The sequence below is a fragment of the Mesoplodon bidens genome, assembly GCF_964165515.1.
Source record: "Mesoplodon bidens genome assembly, chromosome: 8".
In the NCBI taxonomy this organism is placed as follows: Eukaryota; Metazoa; Chordata; class Mammalia; order Artiodactyla; family Ziphiidae; genus Mesoplodon; species Mesoplodon bidens.
Window position 1 is genome coordinate 6,930,642 of NC_138165.1, and position 23,127 is coordinate 6,953,768.

Genomic DNA, 23,127 nt, shown 5'->3' on the forward strand with positions numbered 1-23,127 from the left:
TAAGTGAAAAAAACAAACCTACAATTAAAAAAGTTTCACAAGGTATGCATGTGCTAGCTTGCCCAGCCCCCTTGGTTAGACCATTTATATCATTTATTTCATTGTACCTGGGAATCTTGTATCTTTATCTGCTGCGTACATGAGCTGTCTTTATGCCCAAACCTATTTAATCCCAAGTAGACTGTTGATAAAAGCAGCTACTATTTATTGAGATCCAGCTGTTTGAGATCTAGCTATGTGTTGGGGCTAGGAGGTAGTCTTAAGTTAGATCTGTCCAGCTCTAAACTCTTTGGGAACTTGGACTGCATTATAGGGCTTCCCAGCATGTTTGGATGTATGTGAGTGGTGTGCTTTGGAGGGCTTCTTTGTTGTTTTGGGGGCTTGGTGAGAGGAGGAAGAAGTTGGCCATAATTTTCACAAACCCTGTTAACACTGCTTCTAAAATATGGAATCTTTTATAATATCTCTTGAGAGAGATTCTTTATTAAGTACCTCAGTGTATTTTAAATTGTAAATGTCTCGCTGAACTGCCATTATTTGGTAGATTCTAGGGTCAGAATTTTTGGGAAGCACTGTAAAACCAGATTTAATAAAAAATAATGTATTTTTTTGGAAATTTTTGTGTTCATATCTTTGTCCACTTTTCTGATATGTTTTACATTTTCATTGTTGGTTTGTAAGGGATTTTTGGTTTGTTTGTTTTTTGGTCATGTTTAACCACAGTAAAGAATGCAAATAAATAAAAAGATATTATTTTACCTATTGATGTGGATAAAAGTAATAATAATTTTTCTATTATAATACCTAGTGTTTGCAAGGAATACACTGTTCATGGGAAAACTGATGTACCCCTCTGCAGAGCAATTTGGCAGTATCAAAAAATCTAACAAATATGCTTATTCATCTTGAGCCCAGGTTTTCTACTTCTCATGAGTCATTTCTCATGTGTGTATATTTGAAAATAAGCTAAATGTCCAATAATAAGATGTTGGAGGTAAGAAGTATGGAATGTTGTACAGACCTTAAAATCATTGAAGAAAAATATTTAATACATGGGAAAATGTGCATAAGAAGTTAATTTAAAAGGTAGATTATAAAGAGCTTGTACCGTATGTTCCCAATTTAAAAAATTTTGTATATGTAAGTGAAATAAAGTATGTAGACTTCGGATTCTAAATCAAACAAGCTAACTGTAAAAAGACATTTTGGAGACAGAGAAAATCAAACATGGACTAAGTATTAGATGAAACTGAGTATTTGCTATTAGTTTTATTAGGCATGATAATGACATTTTTTTTTAAGTGTTCAGTGTTAGAGACACATACTGAAGTGTTAAAGGGTGAAATTATATGAAATCTGGAATTTGCTGCACAATACTCAAAAATAAAGGAATTAGATAAAACAACAACAAAAAATAACAAATAGTGTAGTAGCTAATAATGGAATTATCAAAAGATTTAATTTAATAATGGAATTATCAAAAGATTTAATTTAGAGGGAAAATATTATTTTTAGTTCCTTAAAAAACACTTGTTTAATTATAAACAGTATACTAATTATAATTGCAAATTATTTTATGCATTAAAACAGCTGAACCTTTGCTTTTCATGCATAATATGCTGTATATTCTCTCAAACTTAGTAAAATATTTGTGTAAGCATTCTATGATTCAGAGAGACTTTCTAGGCCAAATTAGTATGGCTTATTTGTGTATATTATGAAGTATTTCGGACACACTAAAAGGCTTAAAGAACAGTAATTTATACTATCCCTATACCTAACATCCTACTTAAGATATAAAATGCAACCAGTATAATTGAAACACCAGTTTTACTTCTCCCTAATTGCATAATCCTTTCTCTGCCTCAGAAAGAACAATCATCTCCTTTTAAACATAATAAAAGCTATGCTTTTGAACTTCATGTAAATGGTAGTGTATTCTGATGCTTTTGCGGCTTTTTTTCCACTCACTGTTTCTGAGATTTCATCTTTCATGTTGATGTGCGTAGTTCAGGTTCATTCATTTTCACTGCTTGAACTAATTTCATTGTATGAAAATGTCATAATTATCTATCCTCCTGCTGATGGACATTTGGCCGTTTCCAGTTTTTGCGATTAACAAATGATGTTAATGTTCTTTTACAGTTCTCTTTGTGCCATGTGTGAGAGAGTCCCCAGGACACCTACCTATGAATGAAATTGCTGGGTTGAAAGGTATGTGAATCTTCAGCTTTACTAAATATTGCCAAATTGTCTCCAAAAGTAGAACCTGTTTGGATGCCAGCCTTAACTGGTTCTGCACCCTTGCCAACACTAGGTATTGTCAGACTTTTTCATTTGTCAGTTTGATGAGTAGTATATCTCATTGTTATTTTGAATTTCACTGATTACTGGTGAGGTTGGACATCTTTTCTTATGTTATTAGTATTACAGGTTTATTTTCTTTTGGAATTTTATTTTTAATATAGCAGGTTCTTATTAGTTATCTATTTTATACATATTAGTGTATATATGTCAATCCCAGTCTCCCAGTTCATCCCACCACCACCATCCACCCCCCTGCCCCCTGCTCCCTGCTTTCCCCTCATTACAGGTATTTGTTTTAGTACTTGCATATTATGGCTGTAAGTTGTATGTGAAGTTGAAAGCATGAAGTAGTTGCCACTAGTTAGAAATATACCATAATTTTATTTTTAAAACATTGGCAACTTTGCAGATTTTTTGGAGGAAATAGTTTGGGATGCTTTTTCGAACAGTGCATTAGAGAGAGCATGGGATTTGGAATTAAATTGTTGCTTGAATCCTGGCTTCATTTTTTATCAGCTATATGACCTTGGGCAATTAGTACAATCTCTCTTGAGTCTTTCCTCATCCTTAAATGAGTATAATACCTCCTCGTTTGATGGTAGAATTAAATCTGTAACAGTTTTTGCCTGGTCATCAAAGAAACACGTGGTCTTGTGTTATCCTGATGGCAGATTATGTGTTTTCTGTTGAGTAATTCTGGACGCTTTTCGTCGAGTGCTCCTTTCAGTTGGTCTAATTGGGATCAGTACTTGTTGGAATTAAGCGTTTGGTTTTCCAGAAGGAGCTCATAATAGAGGACTCCCTTCCAATCCCACCATATACACATCACCTTCTTTGGATGAAGACCAGCCTTTGGTGTGGTCAGTGGTGGTTCATTTTGCCTGCCCTATGATCTCTTCCGTTCCACATTATTGTACAGTATCCATTTTTTCACCACCTGTCACAATTTGTTTTAAAAATGGAACGTTTTCATTATGTTTAAGTAGAGAATCGCATGCGGGAATATGGTCAAGAAGGTTTTTTTTACTTAACTTATGTGGAACCCAAACATCAAAGCAGTAAACATAACCAAGCTGGTGCAAATGATTTTCAGCGCTTGATTTGGATATTTTGAGTATGTTGGCTATCTCCTGCGTGGTATAATGTTGATTCTTCTCAATTAATGTCTTGGTTTGATTGCTATCAACTTCAACTAGTCTACCCGATTATGGAGCATCATCCAGCGAGAAATCTCCAGCACAAAACTTTGCAAACCACTTTTGACAGGTTCAATCAGTCACAGCACCTTGTCCATACACTGCACAAATCTTTTTTTGCATTTTGGTTTCATTTTTACCTTTCTTGAAATAATAAAGCATAATATGCCAAAAATGTTGCTTTCTTTCTTCCATCTTCAATATTAAAATGGCTACACAAATATTCACCAATTTTTAAAAAAATTATTTATTTATTTTCCTGCGTTGGGTCTTCGTTTCTGTGCGAGGGCTTTCTCTAGTTGTGGCAAGCGGGGGCCACTCTTCATCGCGGTGCGCGGACCTCTCACTATCGCGGCCTCTCTTGTTGCAGAGCACAGGCTCCAGACGCGCAGGCTCAGTAGTTGTGGCTCATGGGCCTAGTTGCTCCGCAGCATGTGGGATCCTCCCAGACCGGGGCTCGAACCCGTGTCCCCTGCACTGGCAGGCAGATTCCCTGGGAATCACCAGGGAAGCCCCCCCAGATTCACCCATTTTGAGAAGTCTTTTTTTAAATGCACTCTGACATGAGAGCTGTCACAATACAGTCTAACAAAATTGTTCTGAATGAAGTTAAAGACAACCGAGTGCTGCGAGAGCCATCGTACGGAAGAAACTGAAAGAACCTTTTGGCCAACCCAATACATAGTTTTAGGATGAAATAAACATATTCAAATAATAGGGTGGAAGGTGGATGATACCGTGGCACATGATTAAATCCTTCCTGAAATCTGGCAACATTTGTGAAATTAAAATGCAGCCTGGGGCTTCCGTGGTGGCACAGTGGTGAAGAATCCACCTGCCAATTCAGGAGACATGGGTTAGAGCCCCAGTCCGGGAAGATGCCACGTGCCGTAGAGCAACTAAGCCCGTGCGCCACAACTACTGAGCCTGTGCTCTAGAGCCTGCGAGCCACAAGTGCTGAGCCCGCATGCCACAACTACTGAAGCCCGTGTGCCTAGAGCCTGTGCTACGCAACAAGAGAAGCCACCGCAGTGAGAAGCCTGCGTACGGCAGCAAAGAGTAGCTCCCGCTCACCGTAGCTAGAGAAAGCCTGCATGCAGCAACGAAGACCCAACACAGCCAAAACAAAAAGAACAAAACAAAACAAAATGCAGCCTGATAGTTGATGCTAATATAAGTGTACTTCATCTCAGGGTCAAATGAGGAGATCGCTGGCGTACCAAACCAGAGCGGTCACGTGTTTAGTGCAACCCACTTCTCCCCATTCATGCACACCCACACCCTTGAGTCAGTTGTGTTCATCTTCTGTGCCCTGTCAGTTTTCTACCAGTCAGAACATCAGTGGCTGTGATGAAGCTGTCCAGGATCGCAGTGGGTAGGTGGGAGTGACCTTGGGACCCTTTGGTTGCCCCGGAATCTGGCCTGGGTGTGGGGACTGTGTTGTTAACTGTGCAGTGTGGGAGAGATGGGCTGGGTGCCCAAGAGCTGATGGAGGAAGTACAGGCTTGTAGATAATTATGAGTTGATGTTATTGTCCCTTGCCACAGGAATTTCTTCACATGGCTTCCGAAGATGTGACCGTTACGGTTCGCCTCATTCGTTCATTTGAGCATCGCAATTTCAGACCTGTAGTGTATTACGGAGTTCATTTGGACCAAACTGTAAAGGAATTTATAGTATTTCTAAAGCAAGGTATGAGACATCTCGGCCACTTTGTTTTATTAGTGTTTTGAAGAAAATTGTTGACTATTAGAGTGATAGTAATCTTTAAAAAACACTTGGAAAGATATTAACCTGTGTTCTAAGCCAGGTGTGAGGCTGGTTCCTGCTCTGGGCTTTGGCATCAGTGGCAGTGTTTCCCTGGGGCTTATTTAGCAACATGTTTGCCCTCATCAGAGATCGTCAGTATCATGTTTGGCTTCTCCCTTTTTTTTTGTTTTTAATTAAAAAAAAAATTTAAGGTCTGTGTTTGCTTGTAACAAACGGGTTTATGTATTTGGAGACTGATTAGTAAGAGAATGTAGTGTTACCCGGCTGAGCACAAGAGGGCCTTCTGGAGAGTGTGACAGCAAGGTGGCAGGCCCCTGTACAGCCAGGAAATCACGGGAGCTGCTGGGCATTGTGGGCACAGAAGTGACAGCCAGCCTCACGGCTGCTACTGTATCATTTCAAGCTTCACATACAGCAGGCTTGACTTCAGTCTTCATTTTGATGGGTCCTTGGTGGGTTTCTAACCTCTGTTTTCAATTACTGAAGTGTTCCAATCATCAACATTTGATGAAACATCTAGAATAAGCTTTTATTATTATCTTATGGTATACTGTACAGATCTTAGTGTTCTGTTCTATGAGTTTTGACAGATGTAGTACTTTATATCCAACTTAATTTTTTTAAACTGGCACAATTTCAGACACAGAAAAGTTGCAGAAACTCCTGGATGCTCTTCACAGATTCCCCAAATGTCAAAATTTTGTTACATTTGTTTTTCTCTCTCCTCCACCTCCCCCCTTCCTCTCTTACTCTCCCACTTCATTTTTTTCTCTGAACCTTTTGGAAGTATGTTGCAGACATGATTCCCTTTTACCTCTAAATATTTCAGTGTGTATTTTCTAAAAACAAGGAATTCACTTACATAAACATAGTACAGTGATGAAAATCAGGAACTTAACGTTGAAACAATGCTGTTATCTAATTTACAGACCTTATTGAGACTAATTAATTAATTAATTCCTTTAATCTGAGTTAATTTCTTTATCCTGGAGTCTTTTATTGTATTTCATCACATTGGCAATTTTGAATAGTACAGTCCAGTTATTTTGTAGAATGCCTCCCTCAGGTGGGTTTTTCCAGTGTTTTCTCATTATTAGATTTAGGTTACGCTTTTGGCAGAGAAATCATTGAAACAATGCTGACTTCTCAGTGCATTTACACCAGGATGCACATGCTGTCGACTGCCCCCATTAGTGGCAATGGTGCCTTTAATCAGTTGGTTAAGGTGATATCTGCCAGGTTTCTCCACTGTAAATTTTTATTGTAATTGAAAATTAACTTGTAGGGGTATGTTCTAAGACTATGTGGATGTCCTGTTGCTTCTCAAACTTTCTTCCACTAGTTCAGCATTCTTTGATGATTCTTGCCTGAATCAGTTATGATGATGATGATTGGCAAAGGGTGATTTTTCTTATTCCATCATTCCTTTTAGATACATGAGTTGTTTTTCTACAGTAAGGAAGAGCTTTTTACCCTACCCACCCCATTCTCACCCCCCTCCCCATTTATTTAATCTTTTGTTTATATCACTGTGGACTCAAGGATTCTTACTTTATTCAAAGGATTATAATTCTTTACTATTATTATTTTATTTTGATGCTCTAATCATCCCCATTTTGGCTGGTGGTAGCCCCTGCAGTCTGGGTCCATGTCCTTTTAACATGTCCCCAATCCTTCTTTGAGCACTTCCTTACTTTTTGGTCTAAGATGTTCCAGACATGTCCCGTTCTTTCTCTGCCCCAGCCCTGGGATCAACCATTTCTCAGAGGAGCTCTGATTCTATTACTGGAGAATGTTATTGGGAGACCAAGATCTTGGTTTAGTGTGTGCAATGTAAGTGTGCATACTAACTTTAAAAAATGTAGTTAATTCTTGACATTTTATTTCCTGATTGACTTTGTAAAATTTCTAAACTCGTCTCCCTTACTTTTTTTTTTTTTTTTGGTCTAATTTTGAGTGGTTTCACTGCTCAGTATTACTTGCTTAAGAAGAAAGTGAGGTATATAAACCCATAGGGAAAACGGACTAGTCAGTCTACTTGTTATGGAGAGATTGAGAGTTGGTACTGAGATATTGCCAATTAAAGAGGGTCCTGCTTTTGAAAAGATATCGCCAAAAGCATATTCAGGTTCTGAAATAAAAACAAATCCCTACATTTTTTATTTTAAAATCTTTGTGTGTGTTATGGGTTACAGTGTTTCTTACTGTTAATACAGTGAGTGCTGTGGTGTTCTTGGTACAGTGCAGAATAGGTTCTCTGAAGTCCTTGAGAATAAGGTGTAATCCTCAAGCTGCTCCAGTGCCAGGGGAAGATGTATCCTCCCTGGGGTCACTGTGTTCTTTCCTTCCCAAGTACCATAGAATGCTCCCCATTAGAGCAGTGGTGTGGATCACAGCTAGATGCTCAGCCCAGCCTACTCACATCTTTCACCTGTGCTACTAATAGTATATCCACTACTTGTTTCTGTTGTGCATGTGGGAAATGTGTTCCACTGATTAAAAGGTAAACTTTGGGGTTCAGACCTTTTTGACTTGTGTGCTCTCTCTGCCTATCTTTGTCATCTGATTTGAGGTACTGTGGAACTCTGCAAAGCTGGTGAATTTACCCTTTATGAATTGTGTATGTAACAAAGACCAAATAGCTTATTACTGAGAAATTTCTGAACTAATAATAATAATAGCAAGCATTACTATGTATCAGATACTGTGCTAAGAACTCTAAGTAGGTTATCTCATTTCATCCTCACAGCATCCTTCTCAATTAGGAACTGTTATTATCTCCATTTTACAGATGAAGAAACTAAGGAACAGAGAGAGAAGTTAAGAAACTTGCCTGAGATTACATGGCTAATACAAGGCAAAGCTGCAGCCCAACCCAGGCTGTTCAGCTGTACATCATGCACTCCTAAACACTACACTAAGTTGCCTCTTTATTTTTGTCTACTGCCTTGCTTGCTTAAGAGGATCCCTGAAGTAAATGGATTCACTCAGTGTCAAAAGAGTCTTTGAATTTAGTTCATCTTGCTCTAGTGTTTTTTAAAATTGAAATATAGTTGATTTACAGTGTTTCAGGTGTACAGGAAAGTGATTCAGTTATATATATATACATATTCTTTTTCGGGTTCTTTTCCATTATAAGTTATTACAAGATATTGAATATAGTTCCCTGTGCTATACAGTAGGTCCTTGTTTACATATTTTATATACAGTAGTGTGTATCTGTTAATCCCAGATTACCAGTTTATCCTTCCCACCCCTTACCCTTTGGTAACCATAAGTTTGTTTTCTATGTCTGTGCGTCTATTTCTGTTTTGTAAATAAGTTCATTTGTATCATTACTTTAGATTCCACAAATAAGTGATATCATATGATATTTGTCTTTATCTGACTTACTTCACTTAGTATGATAATCTCTACGTCCATCCATGTTGCTGCAAATGGCATTATTTCACTCTTTTTTATGGCTGAGTATATATATGTGTATGTATTCCATTATATATGTATACCACATCTTCTTTATCCATTCATCTGTCAATGGACATTTAGGTTGTTTCCATGTCTTCAATATTGTAAATAGTGCTGCACTGAACATTGGGATGCATGTATCTTTTCAAATTAAGAGTTTTCATCTTTTTCAGATATATTCCCCAGAGTGGGAATGCTGGCTCATAGGGTAACTCTAGTTTTAGTTCTTTAAGGGACTTCCATACTGTTCTCCATAGTGGCTGCACCAATTTTCATTCCTACCAACAGTGTAGGAGGGTTCCCTTTTCTCTACACCCTCTCCAGCATTTATTATTTGTAGACTTTTTTTTTTTTTTTTTTGCGGTACGCGGGCCTCCCACTGTTGTGGCCTCTCCCGTTGCGGAGCACAGGCTCCGGACGTGCAGGCTCAGCGGCCATGGCTCATGGGCCCAGCCGCTTCGCGGCATGTGGGATCTTCTTGGACCGGGGCACGAACCCGTGTCCCCTGCATCGGCAGGCTGACTCTCAACCACTGCACCACCAGGGAGGCCCTTATTTGTAGACTTTTTGGTGATGGCCATTCTGACTGGTCTGAGGTCTGGTCTGACTGGTCTGACCTCATTATAGTTTTGATTTGCATTTCTCTAATAATTAGTGATGTTGAGCATCTTTGCATGTGCCTGTTGGCCTTGCTATAATGTTTTGAACACTTAAAGCTGGAAGGATGTTTGACATTGTGGCATAGAGAATCTTGCACACAGACAGAAATGTTCATTGTGGTGAATGACCTTTTGGGGTTATTTTAGTTGCCTTCTTGCCTTTCTAGCTGTTTTTTTCTTATCATAGTCACTTTTTGCCATCCATAGCTTAACCTTGTCTCTTCCCATAATTGTCTGTATTTCTCCCTTAGCCAAGAAACTTTGGTTAAATTTGATCCATTCTGCATTGAGAATCATTGTACCACTACACCATGCCATTCAAATCTAAAGCTGTATAAATATAGTACATAAGTATAGTAAATATAAACTAACACTTACAAATAAGTATAAATATATCAATAATAAATAAGATTATATTTACATGTGAGCATATAAATATAATAAAACAAATAAATCTATTATTAACATATCTGATGTTCATCAGATATTCTGAACACAGAGGTACCATATATTACCTTATCTAGATGATGAATTTTCTAGATTCAGAATAAATAAACCAGTTATCTAGATAACATGACATTTTAATTATTCATTGATTTGGAAGCATTTTAATACTTTGTAATACTTTAGATCTTGATTCTGAATGTAAAATTATTTCATCTATTAAATAGAGGAAAGCTGTGGAGATTTTATCCAACCTTCCAATTCAGAACTCATTCTTCATACCCTGTTACTCCTGGTGATATGTTACTTTGTAGAGCAGTCTGTTCTATTGGGTGACTACTAGAATAGTTAGAAAGATTTTCTTTATCTTTTTAATTTTTATATATTTGTTTATATCTAATTCTCCCCTCCACAGTTCCCCCTATTATTAACATCTTACATTAGTATGCTGCATTTGTTGCAGTTAATGAACCAATATTGATGCATTATTAATTACAGTCCATAGTTTATTCAGGTTTCCTTAGTTTTTACTGAGGTCCATTTTCTGCTCCAGGATCCCATCCAGGATACCACATTACATTTAGTTGTCATGTCTCCCTAGGCTCTGTGAACTGTGACAATTTCTCAGATTTTCCCAGTTTGATGACTTTGACAGTTTTGCGGGAGTACTGGTCAGGCCTATCATAACATGCCCCTCTGTTGGAATGTTCCTGGTGCTTTTCTCATGATTAGACTGGGGTTATGGGTTTTTGAGAAGAAAATCACAAAGATAAAGTGTCACTTTTATCACATCCTATCAAGGGCACCTACTTTCTGCATGATTTATGGCTGTTGATGTTGACCTTGATCGCTTGGCTGAAGCAATGTAGGTTTTTTTCCCCACTGTAAGGCCGCTCTGTTGTCTCCCTGTTCATAATGTACTTTGGAAGGAAGTCACTATGCACAGTACACAGTTAAGGAGTGGGGAGTTAATTTATTTGGAATTCTTTTGCATGGGAGATTTTTTATTTTGTAACTCAAATTATTCTAGATCTGGTCATTGGAAACTCTTTCAGTTGGCTTCTGTGCCCCTTTGACATATGCCATCTGTGTGTAGTTCTGGTACTTTAAGATGTTCCAGGCTAATTTTGTATATCCTGAGCCAGTCCTAGAATCAGCCATTTCTCTAGGGGCCCTGGTTGTTTTATTGGAGAATGGTATTAGAAGCCAAGATCTGAGTGCTAGGTATGTTCTTTACTACTGGGGTTTCATTTCTTCTAGGCTCTCTTAACTGACAGAGCAAAGAAATATATGAACCTGTATACTTATACATATGTGTAAATATTTTCATGTTTACCATCTGAATCTGTATGTTAAACATGAATTCTTACTGACGTTTCCAACTCTAATCCATTATCACGTGGATCGTTCCGGCCTTCTCCCCTTGCTTATCTGTACATCCCCAATCCAACAGTGAGGAACCTGGCTCCCAACATCTGCCATCCCTTTACTTACTTGTTTAACTCCAGTATACAGATATAGCTGTATCAGAGTTGTTAATTGGTACTCTGTGGGAAACAACGTGATATTAACTAGAGTACAGTGCTTTTGTGCAGTCCCTTTTGCCTTAATCTTACAAAAATCTATTCATTGCCAAAGTTATTTAGGTCAGCACCATTTTTTCACCCTCTTCAGTAAGATTATTTCATCTATTTGCAGTACAGCTGTATTCTCTTGTCACCCTCTGCATTCCTTCCTGGGATCCCCTGTCCTCCTAAATGTTTTTTTGTTTTTTGTTTTGCATACATTAAGGTTCACTCTTTGTGCTGTTAGGTTCTATGGGTTTTGACAAATGAATTATCATACAGAATAGTTTAACTGCCCTAAAAATCCCCCAGGCTTCACCCATTCAAGCCCCTGGCATCCACTGATCTTTTTTACTGTCTCTAGTTTCGCTTTTTCCAGGATACCATGTACTTGGAATCATACAGTATGTAGCCTTTTCAGACTGGCTTCTTTCCCTTAGGAACATGCATTTAAGGCTCTTCGGAGTCTTTTCATGGCGAGTCACTTCTTCTTAATCCCCTTCATCTGGAGCAGCCCCCACCTTCATTTATCTGTCATCGCACTGATTTTTTTAAAGGAAAATCCAGGTCTGTGTTTTATAGAATGCCCCACAACATGGATTTGTCTGATTGTTTCCTTATGATTAGATTCAGGTTAAACATTTTTGGCAGGATTACCATGTAGCTTGCAGATCTACAAACCACGACCTGTGGGGTCGATCTGACCTGCCACCTGATTTTATAAACAAAGTTTATTGAAACACAGCCACACCCATTTGTCTACATATTATATGTACTGCTTTTGTGTTTCAGTGGCACTTACACAGTTGTGACAGACTGTATGGCTCACAGAAAACTAAAATATTTATTACTGGTCTTTACAGAAATAGTTTGCTGATCCCTGGTGTTGGTGATTCCTCCTAGTTGCATCTCCTCAGGAAGCACTTGGTATTGCTTTGTCCCATTATTGGCGGTATTTTTTTATTTATTTAACAAACTGGATCGCCAGTTTATTACAAAAGGATAAAACTCAGGAACGGCCAGGTGGAAAATATGCATAGGACAAAGCATGGGGAAAGGGTGTAGAGCTTCCATGCCCTCTCGGGGTGCGCCGTTCTCCCTGGTATCTCCGTGTGTTCACCGACCTGGAAGCTCTGGTGATTCGTATTTAGGTCATTTGGTTAAGGTGCTGTCTACCAGATTTCTCTGTTGTAAAGGTGTCTTTCTAACTAATAAGTAGTGTGTGGAGTGATAAACACTGAAACGATATGCGTGTGTTGTTTCCAATAGTTTTAGTGTCTATTGATGATCCTTACCTGAATCACTGGTGGTTGCAGAAATTGGGATTTTTTTCTAACTCTGTGACTACTTCTGCATTTAGTATCTGGCATTCTTCTGTAAAGAAGCACTCCCTTGGTGCCCCTCCTATTTAGAAAGGAACAGGATAATTTTGTAGTAGCAAATTCGTAGCACATTATCACCTTATCACAAAGGGGCCATTCCTTCAATACAGTGTTGAGGTGATGGTCTCTTGTTTGTAGTAGAAAATGTACTGTAGATTCTTTAGTTTAAATATTTAACTCCGTAAATTTGAAACACAAAATAATACTCCATCTTCTGTGGCTATGACAACAGAATGAAAATATAACGACGAAGAAGGTATGCTAACTTAAGGATAGTTAGCGCTTACCTCTGGGAAGGGAGGTTAATGGGACTACAGAAAGACATAGAAAAGGTTTCAACTGTATCCATAATGTTTTATTTAACAAAAAAATAGTAAAGCTCTGAAGCAGTTATGACAATATGTTAACATTTGTTAAATTTGGTTGATGGGTTAAATGAACTTTTGTTCTATTCTCCATACTTTTTAATGTTTAGATTATTTCATGATTAAAGTAAAAAGCATCTTGATATAGCTTAACTTTGAAGTCTTACTATAATACCTGATAGAACCCTTCATCAGGGTAGAATGTTGGCACAGTGTTCTGATTAATGTTAGGTCTTTGGTATTCTTGCCTGTACAGATTAGTCATTGAATTAGTCGGTTTCTTTTTTTCCCTTAGGTGTTTGTGCTTTCCTAAAAATCTTTAAATGTAGATCCAGCATCTAATAAAAAATTACAAATTATACCTATTTTAGAGCCTTTACTATGAGGTAAAGAATTATTTTGTTGTCCATTGGTACTTTAATAATTTTCCATACTTTGTTGATTTTTATATTGAAACATGTGTTTTAACATCTCAGACTCCTTTGTGGCATCCTGATTGCTAGCAGTATATTTATTATGTTGCCTTATTTTTCTCATAATTAATTTTTCTGTGGATGCCTTTTATGGGGACCTGAATGAATGAGTAAAATTACTGGTTACCTTCTACTGAACTTTCCAATAATGAAATACTAAGTGGGTTTTTGCAGAATTCTGCAATCCTGAACTCTTCTGTAAAAGTTCATTAGATTCCAAAGTTAATAAGTTCAAAGGTGGGAAAACATAAAGTGAAAGAAAAACTTAGTACAAAGTAGGAAATAATTTTCAGAATATAATAGATATGTTAGAGGCTTTTGCTTTCAGCCAAGGTGGAGTAACAGGGACTGAACTTTTTCTTTTAATTGAAACAACTGAAAAACTGTGCAAAATACATGAAACAATGATGTTCAGATATTGGACATCATATAGCACAAGATGGGATAGCAGAAACGCACAAGGTGGCCCCTATGATTGTGCCATCGTACTGCAGGAGAGAACATGTAGGCCACAGAGCAGGGTGGGGGAATCCAGGCAGAGGCTGGAGAATTCCATGAGTTTATGAGTCACAGCTGGCATCCTGGAGTGGAGTCTGGAGAGCTCACAGGGCAGAGTACTGGAATGAAACGAGCTGTACAAAGAGAGAGCTCTAAAGATTTGCAGAGCCTGAATCGGCAGTTGAATACGATCAGCATGTGTGTGTAAGGAAGCCAGGTAGAGAACCGCCTGAACCGGTAGCAGAAGGCAAAATCCTCAGAGCTCATGCAGGGCTGGGAACAGTTTGTAGTTACACCAGTCAGGATGGAAAACCTTGTAATTACTAGGTTATTGGGTGGAGTATCTAGAAAGGTATTGCTGCAATAGGGCAAAAGTAACCCTGGGCTAAATTCTGCTCTGCTCTTACCTAACAAAGCTCCAAAGTAAGACTCAAAAGGATGTTTCCAAGTGATTTCACTGTGTTCCAGAACAAAGCTCAGGATGTTTATAGGAGTACAAATATATCCAGTACTCAACAACAAGGTAAAACCCACAATGTCCTGCATCAAATCAGAACTTAGCAATCATGCAAAGAAACAAGAAAATATAAATCATAATTAGGAGAGAAATCAATCATTTGAAACCAAACCAGAAATGCTGTGGATGGTAGAATTAGCGGACAGTGACAATTAAAACAGTTATGACTATATTGCAAATGTTCAAGAAGGTAGAGGAAAGATTGAGCATGTGACAGATGGAAGATATGAAAAAAAAGAGAAGAAAAGACCCAGATTGTCCAGATTGAACTGCAGATGAAAAATACCATGTCTGAGATGTATATGCACTGATTAGGGTTAACATGTAGATCAGATGGGCAGAAGAAAAGATAAGTAAACTTGAAAACATAGCAACAAAAACTATCTAAAATAAAGCCCAAAGAGGTAAAAGACTGAGAGAAAAATAAATAGAGCAGTAGGGGGTTATGGGGTAACTTCCAGTAGCCAAATATACATGTAATTGGAGGCCATGAGGAGAGGAGCTGGGACAGGGGAGGGAAGACCTATTTGAAGAAATAATGATTGAAGTTTTACAAGTGTGATGAAAGCTATAAGCCTACATATCCAAGTAGTTCACCAGATCCCAAGGAAAAGAAACATGAAGAAAGCTATACCATGGCATAGCATAATCAAATTGCTTACATCTGGTAATAAAGGTAAAACATTAAAAACAGCCGGAGTAAAAAGGACACATTACATAGTAAAGGAATAAAGATGAAAACAACAACAGCCTTCTCATCAGAATCAATGCATGCCAGGAGACAGTGGAGCATCATCTTTAAAGTATTGAAGGAAAAAAAGTCAACCTAGGATTCTGTTCCCGTTTTTCAGAAATGAAGGCTTGTCAGACATACAAAAGCAGAAAGAGTCTATCACCAGGAGATTGAACTATAAGAAATGCTAAAGGATCTTCTTCCAACTGAAGGAAAATAATACCAGATGGAAATCTGGATGCACACAAAGAAGTAGTACTAAAAATTCGTAAATGAAGGTAAACAAAATGCTTTTTTTCCTTATTTTAAAAATATTTTTTAAAAGATATTTGACTATTTAAAGAAAAGCAATAATGTGCTGTGGGGTTTATGGAAAATATATGGCAGCAATAGCACAAAGGCCAACAAGGGGGAAATGGAAACATGCGGATATAAGATTCTTTAACTGTATATGAAGTGTTACAGTATCTCTTGGAGGTACAGTGATAAGTTAAAGATATTTACTAAAAACCTTAAAGCAAATGCACACACACACACACACACACACACACACACACGAATTAAAGAATTACAGCTAATAAGCCAACAAAAGGAGGATAGAGTAGAATCATAAAAAACTGTCAAATAGTCCATTTAAAAGAAGATGAAAGAAGCAACAAGCATATATTGTACAGCACAGAGAAATATAGGCATTATTTTATAATAACTTTAAATGGAGTATAATCTGTAAAAATATTGAATCACTATGTTGTACCCCTGAAACTAATGTAATATTGCAAATCAACTATACTTCAAAAAAAAATAAAAAAAAGAAAAAAGAAAAGGGAGATGATTGTTCTATTCTCTTCTAATCTGTCATGGAAACAGTTTGGAGATTCCTCAAAAAACTAAAACTAGAACAACCATATGAGCAGTTCCACTCCTGGGCATATATCCAAAGTAGATGAAAACGCTAATTCAGAAAGATACATGCACCTCAGTGCTCATTGCAGCATTATTTACAAAAGCCTAGACGTGGAAGCGTAACCCAAGTGCCTATCATCTGCCTTTTCTTAAAAATGTAATTCTGGGGGCTTCCCTGGTGGCGCAGTGGTTGGGAGTCCGCCTGCCGATGCAGGGGGCGCGGGTTCGTGCCCCGGTCTGGGAGGATCCCGCGTGCCGCGGAGCGGCTGGGCCCGTGCGCCATGGCCGCTGAGCCTGCGCGTCCAGGGCCTGTGCTCCACAGCGGGAGAGACCACAACGGTGAGAGGCCCACGTACCGCAAAAAAAAAAAAAAAGAATGTAATTCTGTTCATACAACTTAATTTAAAATTATTCTTGGTTGCTTCATATTGTGTCTATGATCTCTTAAATCCTTAAGTTTTGTTTTTTTATCCTGATTGTTACTGTTAAGCCATGTCTCCCAAATGAAATTTCGGGAGGTAGTTGGGTTTTGGACTTACGCAAAGGACATTCTCTCCCTCTCCCAGTCACACTGTCTTTCTCTCCCCTCTTAACTGATTTCTCCTTGGTCTCTCTCCTGTGCTCCAGACTCAGTTTCGCCTGCTAAACTAACAACTTCTTTTGTCTTTTTACTTGGTACCTACAACATCCCATTTTGTAATGATTGCTCACCAGCTGTCCATGTGCTCATTTAGACAGAGCTCCTGACGAATATGCTGGAGGAGAAAGTAATAGATGTCAGTTCTAGGACAGAGCTTCTAAGATCTGGTGTCGGTCCTCCTGCTTACCCCTACCCAAGAGACCATGGATGCCTTGTCTTTCAGAAGGTGCAGAAGTTTTGAACACTCTTTATGTGGTTAAATTTTTCATCATTTAAATAGTTTTATGTGTCTATAGTCAAATACATTAAAATGCTTTATATTGAAAAAATAAAGGAAAGTGGAACAGGAAATAAAGAATAGATGGACAAATAAAAAACAAATAGCAAAATGGTACGTTTAAACCCAGCTATTTCAATAATCACATTAATTGTAAGTGGTTTAAACACCCCAACTAAAATGCAAACATATAACAGGAAGTCTCAATTACAAGTTGCTTGCTAAAATTGTATTTTCTTGTATATAAAGATAAAGATCAGTTAAAGATAAAAGTTATACTATGCTAATACTAATCTAAAGAAAGCTGGAGTGACTGTTAATTTCAGAATAAAGAATATTACAGGGATAAAAAAAGTCTCTCAATTTATTATGATAAGGCATCAATTAGTCAAGAGAACATAATGATCCTAAATGTTTATGCACCTAACAACAGAGCCTCAAAATACATGAAGTCAAAACTAGTAGAACTACAAGGAAAATTAGGTGAAGCTGCAATTATTGTGAGAGATTTCAGCACCCATCTCTCAGTAATTGATGGAACAAATAGAAAATTAGTAAGGATATAGAAAACTTGAATACTATCAACCTAAATTGACCAAACTGATATTTTAAAAACACTCTACCCAACAATAGCAGAATATACATTCCTTTCAAGTGCTCAGAGAACATTTACCGAGAGATCATATTCTGAGCCATAAAAACAAATCTTGATAAATTTGAAAGGATTTGAGTCATGCAATGTTGTTTTCTTTTTTTTTCTGGGTTTATGTTTTAATATGCATGCTTCTGATGTAACTTTTTTTTAAATAATGGGTTTATTGAGATGTAATTCACATATAAAATTCACATGTTTAAAGTGTACAATTTAGTGGTTTATAGTACATTTCACAGAGTTCTGAGATCATTACCACTGTCTAATTCCAGAACATTTTCATCATGCCAAAAAGAAACTCTGTACCCACTAGCAGTCATTCACCATTCTCCCCTTCCCCTAGCCTCTGGCAACCACTAATTTACTCTCTGTCTCTGTAGATTTTCCTATTCTGGACTATGTTTAAATTTTTGAAGTGTAAAAAAGAACTCTTTTTTTTTTTAACCACCCCAACCCCGCCGCTTTCCCCTCTTGGTGTCCAAATGTTTGTTCTCTTACATCTCTGTCTCAATTTCTGCCCTGCAAACTGGTTCATCTGTACCATTTACTAGGTTCCACATATATGCGTTAATATACGATATTTGTTTTTCTCTTTCTGACTTACTTCACTCTGTATGACAGTCTCTAGATCCATCCATGTCTCAACAAATGACTCAATTTTGTTCCTTTTTATGGCTGAGTAATATTCCATTGTGTATATGTACCACATCTTCTTTATCCATTCATCTGTCGATGGGCATTTAGGTTGCTTCCATGACCTGGCTATTGTAAATAGTGCTGCAATGAACATTGAGGTGCATGCGTCTTTTTGAATTATGGTTTTCTGTGGGTATATGCCCAGTAGTGGGATTGCTGGATCATATGGTAATTCTATTTTTAGTTTTGAAGGAACCTCCATACTGTTCTCCATAGTGGCTGTATCAATTTACATTCCCACCAACAGTGCAAGAGGGTTCCCTTTTCTCCACACCCTCTCCAGCATTTGTTGTTTGTAGATTTTCTGATGATGCCCATTCTAACTGGTGTGAGGTGATACCTCATTGTAGTTTTGATTTGCATTTCTCTAATAATTAGTGATGTTGAGCAGCTTTTCATGTGCTTCTTGGCCATCTGTATGTCTTCTTTGGAGAAATGTCTATTTAGGTCTTCTGCCCATTTTTAGATTGGGGTGTTTGTTTTTTTAAATATTGAGCTGCATGAGCTGCTTATATATCTTGGAGATTAATCCTTTGTCCGTTGATTCGTTTGCAAATATTTTCTCCCATTCTGAGGGTTCTCTTTTCGCCTCGTTTATGGTTTCCTTTGCTGTGCAAAAGCTTTTAAGTTTCGTTAGGTCCCATTTGTTTATTTTTGTTTTTATTTCCATTACTCTAGGAGGTGGATCAAAAAAGATCTTGCTGTGATTTATGTCAAGAGTGTTCTTCCTCTAAGAGTTTTATAGTGTCCGGTCTTACATGTAGGTCTCTAATGGATTTTGAGTTTATTTTTGTGTATGGTGTTAGAGAGTATTCTAATTTCATTCTTTTACATGTAGCTGTCCAGTTTTCCCAGCACCACTTATTGAAGAGACTGTCTTTTCTCCATTGTATATGCTTGCCTCCTTTGTCATACATTAATTGACCATGGGTGCATGGGCTTATCTCTGGGCTTTCTATCTTGTTCCATTGATCTATATTTCTGTTTTTGTGCCAGTACCATACTGTCTTGATTACTCTGTAGTATACTCTGAAGTCAGGGAGTCTGATTCCTCCAGCTCCCTTTTTTTCCCCCTCAAGACTGCTTTGGCTATTCGGGGTCTTTTGTGTCTCCATACAAATTTTAAGATTTTTTTGTTCTAGTTCTGTAAAAAATGCCATTGGTAATTTGATAGGGATTACATTGAACCTGTAGATTGCTTTGGGTAGTATAGTCATTTTCACAATATTGATTCTTCCAATCCAAGAACATGGTATATCTCTCCATCTGTTGGTATCACCTTTAATTTCTTTCTTCAGTGTCTTATAGTTTTCTGCATACAGGTCTTTTGTCTCCCTAGGTAGGTTTATTCCTAGGTATTTTATTCTTTTTGTTGCAGTGGTAAATGGGAGTGTTTCCTTAATTTCTCTTTCAGATTTTTCATCATTAGTATATAGGAATGCAAGAGATTTCTGTGCATTAATTCTGTATCCTACAACTTTACCAAATTCATTGATTAGCTCTAGTTGTTTTCTGGTGGCATCTTTATGATTCTCTGTATAGTATCATGTCATGTGCAAAGAGTGAGTTTTACTTCTTTTTTTTCAATTTGGATTCCTTTTATTTCTTTTTCTTCTCTGATTGTCGTGACTAGGACTTCCAAAACTATGTTGAATAATAGTGGCGAGAGTGGACATCCTTGTCTCGTTCCTATTCTTAGAGGAAGTGCTTTCAGTTTTTCACCATTGAGAATGATGTTTGCTGTGAGTTTGTCGTATATGGCCTTTATTATGTTGAGGTAGGGTCCCTCTATCCCCACTTTCTGGAGAGTTTTTATCATAAATGGTGTTGAATTTTGTCAAAAGCTTTTTCTGCATCTATTAAGATGATCCTATGGTTTTTCTTCCTCAATTTGTTAATATGATGTATCACATTGATTGATTTGGGTATATTGAAGAAACCTTGCATCCCTGGGATAAATCCCACTTGATCATGGTGTATGATCCTTTTAATGTGTTGTTGGATTCTGTTTGCTAGTATTTTGTTGAGGATTTTTGCATCTATATTCATCAGTGATAGTGGTCTGTAATTTTCTTTTTTTGTAGTATCTTGGTCTGGTTTTGGTATCAGGGTGATGGTGGCCTCCTAGAATGAGTTTGGGAGTGTTCCTTCCTCTGCAAATTTTGGAAGAGTTTGAGAAGGATGGGTGTTAGCTCTTCTCTAAATGTTTGATAGAATTCACCTGTGAAGCCATCTGGTCCTGGACTTTTGTTTGTTGGAAGATTTTTAATCACAGTTTCAATTTCATTACTTCTGATTGGTCTGTTCATATTTTCTGTTTCATCCTGGTTCAGTGTTGGAAGGTTATACCTTTCTAAGAATTTGTGCATTTCTTCCAGGTTGTCCATTTTATTGGCATAGAGTTGCTTGTAGTGGTCTCTTAGGATGCTTTGTATTTCTGCAGTGTCTGTTTTAACTTCTCCTTTTTCATTTCTAATTTTATTGGTTTGAGTCCTCTCCCTCTTTTTCTTCATGAGTCTGGCTAATGGTTTGTTAATTTTGTTTATCTTCTCAAAGAACCAGCTTTTAGTTTTATTGATCTTTGCTATTGTTTTCTTTGTTTCTATTTCATTTATTTCTGCTCTGATCTTTACGATTTCTTTCCTTCTGCTAACTTTGGGTTTTGTTTTTTCTTCTTTTTCTAGTTCCTTTAGGTGTAAGGTTAGATTGTTTATTTGAGATTTTTCTTGTTTCTTGAGGTAGGCTTGTATAGCTATAAACTTCCCTCTTAAGAGTGCTTTTGCTGCATCCCGTAGGTTTTGGATCGTCGTGTGTTCATTGTCATTTGTCTCTAGGTATTTTCTGATTTCCTCTTTGATTTCTTCAGTGATCTCTTGGTTATTTAGTAACATATTGTTTAGCCTCCATGTGTTTGTGTTTTTTACGTTTTTTCCCCCCGTAATTGATTTCTAATCTCATAGCATTGTGGTCAGAAAAGATGCTTGATATGATTTCAATTTTCTTAAATTTACCGAGGCTTGATTTGTGACCCAAGATGTGATCTATCCTGGAGCATGTTTGGTGCGCACTTGAGAAAAAAGTGCAATCTGCTGTTTTTGGATGGAATGTCCTATAAATATCAATTAAATCAATCTGGTCTATTGTGTCATTTAATGCTTGTGTTTCCTTATTAATTTTCTGCTTGGATGATCTGTACATTGGTGTAAGTGAGGTGTTAAAGTCACCCACTATTATTGTGTTACTGTCGATTTCCTCTTTTATAACTGTTAGCAGTTGCGTTATGTATTGAGGTGCTACTATGCTGGGTGCATATTTATTTATAATTGTTATATGTTCTTCTTGGATTGATCCCTTGATCATTATGTAGTGTCCTTCCTTGTCTCTTATAACATTCTTTGTTTTAAAATCTATTTTATCTGATATGAGTATTGCTACTCCTGCTTTCTTTTGATTTCCATTTGCATGGAGTATCTTTTTCCATCCCCTCACTTTCAATCCGTATGTGTCCCTAGGTCTGAAGTGGGTCTCTTGTAGACAGCATATATATGGGTCCTGTATTTGTATCCATTCAGCAAGCCTGTGTCTGTTGGTTGGAACATTTAATCCATTCACATTTAAGGTAATTATCGACATGTATGTTCCTATGACCATTTTCTTAATTGTTTTTGTAGGTCCTTTTCTTCTCTTGTGTTTCCCACTTAGAGAAATTCCTTTAGCATTTGTTGTAGAGCTGGTTTGGTGGTGCTGAATTCTCTTAGCTTTTGCTTGTCTGTAAAGCTTTTGATTTCTCCATCGAATCTGAATGAGATCCTTGCCGGGTAGAGTAATCTTGGTTGTAGGTTCTTCCCTTTCCTCACTTTAAGTATATCATGCCACACCCTTCTGGCTTGTAGAGTTTCTGCTGAGAAATCAGCTGTTAACCTTATGGGAGTTCCTTTGTATGCTATTTGTCATTTTTCCCTTGCTGCTTTCAATAGTTTTTCTTTGTCTTTAATTTTTGCCTACTTGATTACTATGTGTCTCGGCGTGTTTCTCCTTGGGTTTATCCTGTATGGGACTCGCTGCACTTCCTGGACTTGGGTGGCTATTTCCTTTCCCATGTTAGGGAAGTTTTCGACTATAATCTCTTGAAATATTTTCTCTGGTCCTTTCTGTCTCTCTCCTCCTTCTGGGACCCCTATAATGCGAATGTTGTTTTGTTTAATGTTGTCCCAGAGGTCTCTTAGGCTGTCTTCATTTCTTTTCATTCTTTTTTCCTTATTCTGTTCCACAGCAGTGAATTCCACCATTCTTTCTTCCAGGTCACTTATCCATTCTTCTGCCTCAGTTATTCTGCTATTGATTCCTTCTAGTGTAGTTTTCATTTCAGTTATTGTATTGTTCATCTCTGTTTGCTTGTTCTTTAATTCTTCTGGGTCTTTGTTAAACATTTCTTGCATCTTCTCGATCTTTGTCTCCATTCTTTTTCTGAGGTCCTGGATCATCTTCACTATCATTATTCTGTATTCTTTTTCTGGAAGATTGCCTATTTCCACTTCATTTAGTTGTTTTTCCTGGGTTTTATCTTGTTCCTTCATCTGGTGTA

The 23,127-nt window shown here is 37.4% G+C and overlaps 1 protein-coding gene across 8 annotated transcripts in view; it reads left to right on the forward strand.

Annotated features, from left to right (window-relative positions):
- The window catches only part of LOC308621248 (UPF0538 protein C2orf76 homolog), an 89,199-nt gene that overhangs the window by 28,673 nt on the left and 37,399 nt on the right, over positions 1 to 23,127 (forward strand). For all 8 annotated transcript variants that reach the window (XM_081241568.1, XM_081241561.1, XM_081241562.1 and 5 more), the window contains 2 exons: positions 2,146 to 2,214; positions 5,051 to 5,195. In XM_081241568.1, the coding sequence (XP_081097694.1) occupies positions 5,063 to 5,195 (133 nt within the window). In that variant the 5' untranslated portion in view covers positions 2,146 to 2,214; positions 5,051 to 5,062. The remainder of the gene's footprint in view (positions 1 to 2,145; positions 2,215 to 5,050; positions 5,196 to 23,127) is intronic.